The following is a 4,764-nucleotide window of genomic DNA, read 5'->3' as shown; positions in this document are numbered from 1 at the left end:
AAATATTTACACTTTATAGCAAAAAATTCCAAAAGTACAAAGCATTTTTAGAACTTTTGCTATAAAGCATAAATATTTTTTGAATTTTTTATTTATAAGAATTTTTCTATTATGTTTATCTACTAATTAAGTTCTAAATATCTTAAAATATATTTGTAAATAGATCCTTAAAATTTTTTGGATTTAAACTTTTGTTACGACTTCTAACAACATTATAATGCCCAGTTAATCTATGCTAAAGTGTTGATATCTTTCTCAATTTTTTATATTTGGTTGTTTTTTATTTTGTATTATTCATTTATATTATACAATAGATAAAATACGGATTATCATCTAAAAAATCAATAGTGCTATCTACCAATCCTATGACCTAAAGAAATAAAAGACAAAATAAATCTTTGCCTCTAAACTTTATATTCTATCCAAATTACGCGTCAAACTCAAGTGTTGCAATTTTAATCTTAAAACAAAAAGAAAGGTTGCAAAATTTCTCTTTACGATAAGTATTTGTCCAAATGATTGCATAAAAAAAATATTTTCAAGCGCGTTAAATGAATTTTAACAAATATATGGTATAACTTGAAAATTAGGGAATCTATAGAAGCTTTTGCATTGTTTTTGTTCGAATTTAGCCCTTCTAATTTATGTTGCATAGTGTTTGGTTTGGTATTTAATGTGTGGTTAGTTCAGTAAATAATATACAAATCACCCTTTTAAAGGTCGATGATTTAATTCCTAATTATTTGAACTAAAAAAACGGAGTTTGATCGATTTGCAGGGTTATTTTGATACTGTGCATGCTGGATTTAGGATTGGGCCTAGGCTTCATTTCTGGGCCCAACAAACAAATTTAGGATCTTTTCTGGGAAATGTAATTGATGTCTTTTTTTGGTAATTAATTTCATTATGCCAAAATACTGATATTAAATAAAATTTAACATGAAAGATTAAAAGAAATCATTCAGATAAAGTCTCATAATCACTATCATTAAGGTGTTCCTTTAACTTTAAGGTCTGACTCTGGGCTTCACAATTTTCAGAGCTCCAAGCTGAATCAAGTTCAGGTAGTTGATATTCCTCTGGTCTTAATGACAGTTGAAATTCTGGTAATTCAGGTAATGCTTGAAGTGCCCTGTTTGTGACAACCCATCAAAGTTTCATTACTTTCACATTCAAACTTTTGTTACCTTAAACATGGTATACACTTCATCAAAAACCCCATTTGATAATAATTTTAGTTTCTAATTTTCTGTTTTGAAATTTATGTTTGTTTCCTTCTAATTTCTTTATGGTTTCCACTTTTCTTAAGCTTCGGTTTTTTCGTACTTCGTGCTTAAGCTATTCCTACTCCAAAAAGTTTGAAGCCTTGGAAATTTGAGTCAAACATCCCTAAAGGGTAGAAGTGAAACTAAAGATGAAACTAAGAAAAGGAAGAAGGTAGTTAAAGATGTCTTACTTCTCCTGTTCCAAGAGGTATCCATACATCTGAGACTTCCTAGAAGCAACTTCTGGAATTTTCTGATGTAAATGCTTCATAGCACCCCAGAGTGGAGGAGATCTTGCAAGAATGATAACAAAAACATAAAGAAAGCTGAGTGTTCCAAGTTTTGAACTGATAGAAAGTAGAGCAGCAAGATCATCAGAAAGGCTCAGAAAGAGAGAGGTATGAAAACAACCAACCTGGTGACAGGAGATGCAAGACAGAAGCTCAAGCAGGCCTTCTTGCTTTCAAGCAGAAGCTCTTCTGCAGCAAGAAAACAGCACACAGCACTGATATGGCACGACGGTTCCGAACCTTTGTCGAGGATCAGACCGTGGTAGTAGTAAGCTGCAGCCTGATATAACAATTATCTTGAAACTAAGATAAAAGGATATGAAGACATTTGAGAAATGCAGAAAGAACACAGTTTCATTTCAATAGCACAACTATGCAAAAACCTTGGATTCAAGAAATTTCCATTTAATGAATGACATGTGCTTCTTTCCATATCCTCGATCCATGTCGCATTCTGATAAGCATTGGTAAGCCTGAATAACAAAAGAATCAACACCAAACTCCAAAGAAAGGTAAAACCAGGAAGATTGATACTGCAACAAAAGTAGTATTACTCTTTTTTATTTTTTTATTGCAACAAATACGACGGTGGGATTGAACCTCCAACCTCCTAGAAGGGAGTACATGCCAATTACCGCTGAACTATGCTCACTTTGGCAAGAGAACTATCACCTAAATTCACTAGACCTTTTTAATCATTTATTTTTTAAATATCCGTGAGTGTTTAGATGGTATGAACCACGACTATTTTCACGGGATAGTAATTAGTCCTTACTAGATTTGATTGCTAAAATAACTTGTAAGATACTAAATTCTACGTAGGTGTCATCATAGCTTGAACTCATTCCTTTCCCTTTAATCCCTTTATTATTTGTGTTGGGATATACATCTTTACTTTTAAATGAGAAACAATTTCATTGATAAATGAAATGAAGGAGCAAAACCTGACATGCTTACGATCATAGCCAAATAGATATAGTCTCTCCCACAGAAATTCAAATGGGGAAAAGGTTGAGTAATCAAAGATAAAGCCACTCAAACCTGGCTGAAATAGATCAACTGCTCACATGCCAATCTCCTTTTCACGGATAAGGTGGCGTTCTGACTTTCAACAGCTAAACCAAGTTGGATTTCAGTTCCCTGATTATAAACAGATACCTCCATTCAAGTTAGATATAGAGATAACTTGCAGATCGGAAAACTCGAGATAGACTATATCAATAGGACGAAACGACAACATTGTACCTGTCCTAAAGTTTGAATTGAAATGGCTTCAAGCATACCTGGTTGAAAATCATTAGGCAACCGCTTCCTAGGATACATGTGTAGAAAATGTTAGACAATGGTAGTTTAGCACAAGTCTACTAGGAAAAAATTTAAAAGTGTTGAAGCCTTGCATACTTAATATCAAATGGAATGTAAACCAGAATATCCCGAATGCAGCAATCGAGATACCCCGATGCTTTAATAAGCAAATCAATGGCATCCCTCTTGCAATCTGAAAGTTAAGCAACATTTAGTTAATAGGTGGACCTTAAAGTCGGTTTCTAGAAGACATTATTGTAAAATAGGCTACTTTATATGACCTGAAGACACTACTCTCAAACCAGAACCAGTGTGATCCTTGGGGATCATCAAGGAATCAGCTTCTGATAGAGTCAGCATAGCCATTAAGTGAACAACAGACAGCAATTCAAACCAGAAGTTTGCTACACATGTTTCCTGCCCATCATGTTTGTTATATGTAACTCAATTAAACAATATAATGTATGAATGTAGGCGCTAGTCTTACTTGTCGTCCATTTTCTAAATTTCTCCATTTGAACTCTATCAATCCATCATCTATGGTTTCTGCATAAAATTGGAACTATCATCCATCGAGCTCTCAATTGAGTATATAACTGTAGAATGAGATGAAGAGACCTTTCTTTGTTAAACCAATTAAAACAGATAGATACTCCTCTAGAGCTCGCCGCAATTCTGTTATAGCAGATCCACCTGCAAGAACACGTTTCATTTCATTTCATTCGAAAACAAATGTTTTGTTCTTAACATCTGTGATTGTCCAGGCGAGCTTAAACTCACTTTGGTTCAGTTAAATTGAGTTGTCAAACAGACTCAAGGAATATTAATAACAAAAACAAAAATCTGGGATGTCTAAAATGAGTTCACCAACAAACAAATAAGAAAAGCCAGAATGAAACCTGTATCCTCAGCCACCAACACAATCTGATTACGAAGGGAAGACAGTCTATGAACAAGATCATTCGGAATAAGGCCTCTCAGAGGTCTCTGAAGATCAGATTGCACTGGAATTCGCATGGAAGGAACAAACACAACCATCTCCGGGATGCTCAGTTTCTTCTTCCTCCCAACTGCGTAAACAGAAGAAGTGCAACCCATCGTGGTTCTTCTTGATAGGAAATGGCCCCAAACTTAACATCCTACACAAAATCAAAGAAACCCCACATCGATTTACAGCCCCATTTAAAGAGATTACAAGAGATGAGCATAGTAGCAGGCATTAAACATCAAAATCAAGAGGTGGGTTTCTGATGAATGTAAACTGTGAAGTAAACAGGAAAAGGGCAGAGAAGCAGAGGATTGATGATAGAAGTAAGAAGAGAAGAAAAAGTGTAAAAAATTACAAAAGAGAAGGAAATCGTTGGAAATGGAAGGAATGATTAAGGAGACAGATTCAAAAATTAATGAGAAAAAAACAGATAAGAGCACAAGTTGGATGGAAAACAAAATAAAAAAGAAGTGTCAGAGAAACAGAGAAGAGTTAAGTGGTTACAGAGAGGAGAGAGAGGAGAGAAAAGGTTATTGAAGGCATTAGAAAGAAGGATCTAATAAGAAAGAGAAAGAGAATCGTGGGAATAGGAAGGTTCAGAAGCCGAGACATATCTCACATGGCGAAGACGTAGAAGTCGCCCCATTGCCCAAGGACCCGATTTGGAAGGGCGCCAAAATATTTTATGATTCTATTATTGACTTCCAAGTTGGTCATAAAAAGTTGCAAAATTTTTACATCCTCTTTTCCTTCAACATTTTACACCTTAGGAAGGAGTATTTAGATCCTAATATGTCGAATTTAGTAAATTTGTTATGAAATCAACAATTAAAGAATATAAAAAACGCAAAAGAATACAGAAGATCGATTAATAGATTTACGGGATTCACTAACAGTGTTAGCTACGTCTACAGGG

At 34.5% G+C, this 4,764-nt stretch overlaps 1 protein-coding gene across 2 annotated transcripts; it reads right to left on the bottom strand.

Annotated features, from left to right (window-relative positions):
• Positions 1–863: 863 nt before the first annotated feature.
• Positions 864–4,499, bottom strand: LOC120069680 (BRO1 domain-containing protein BROX homolog). 2 transcript variants are annotated; one of them, XM_039021457.1, is made up of 12 exons: positions 4,353–4,423; positions 3,760–3,999; positions 3,479–3,553; positions 3,348–3,406; positions 3,142–3,277; positions 2,957–3,053; positions 2,801–2,867; positions 2,597–2,695; positions 1,939–2,028; positions 1,681–1,835; positions 1,457–1,558; positions 864–1,132 (listed from the first exon to the last, which is right to left on the bottom strand). In XM_039021457.1, exons 2-12 carry the CDS (start codon positions 3,956–3,958, stop codon positions 958–960), a joined length of 1,254 nt encoding a protein of 417 aa, XP_038877385.1. In that variant the 5' UTR covers positions 3,959–3,999; positions 4,353–4,423; the 3' UTR covers positions 864–957. The 2 variants fall into 2 exon arrangements, with proteins under 2 accessions (XP_038877385.1, XP_038877386.1); XM_039021458.1 differs by having other exon boundaries at positions 3,348–3,397; positions 3,760–4,499.
• Positions 4,500–4,764: the final 265 nt, after the last annotated feature.

The sequence above is a fragment of the Benincasa hispida genome, unplaced genomic scaffold, assembly GCF_009727055.1.
Source record: "Benincasa hispida cultivar B227 unplaced genomic scaffold, ASM972705v1 Contig548, whole genome shotgun sequence".
NCBI classification, from domain to species: domain Eukaryota; kingdom Viridiplantae; phylum Streptophyta; class Magnoliopsida; order Cucurbitales; family Cucurbitaceae; genus Benincasa; species Benincasa hispida.
Note: the sequence above shows the minus strand (reverse complement) of the source record. Positions and strands in the feature narration are given on the sequence as shown.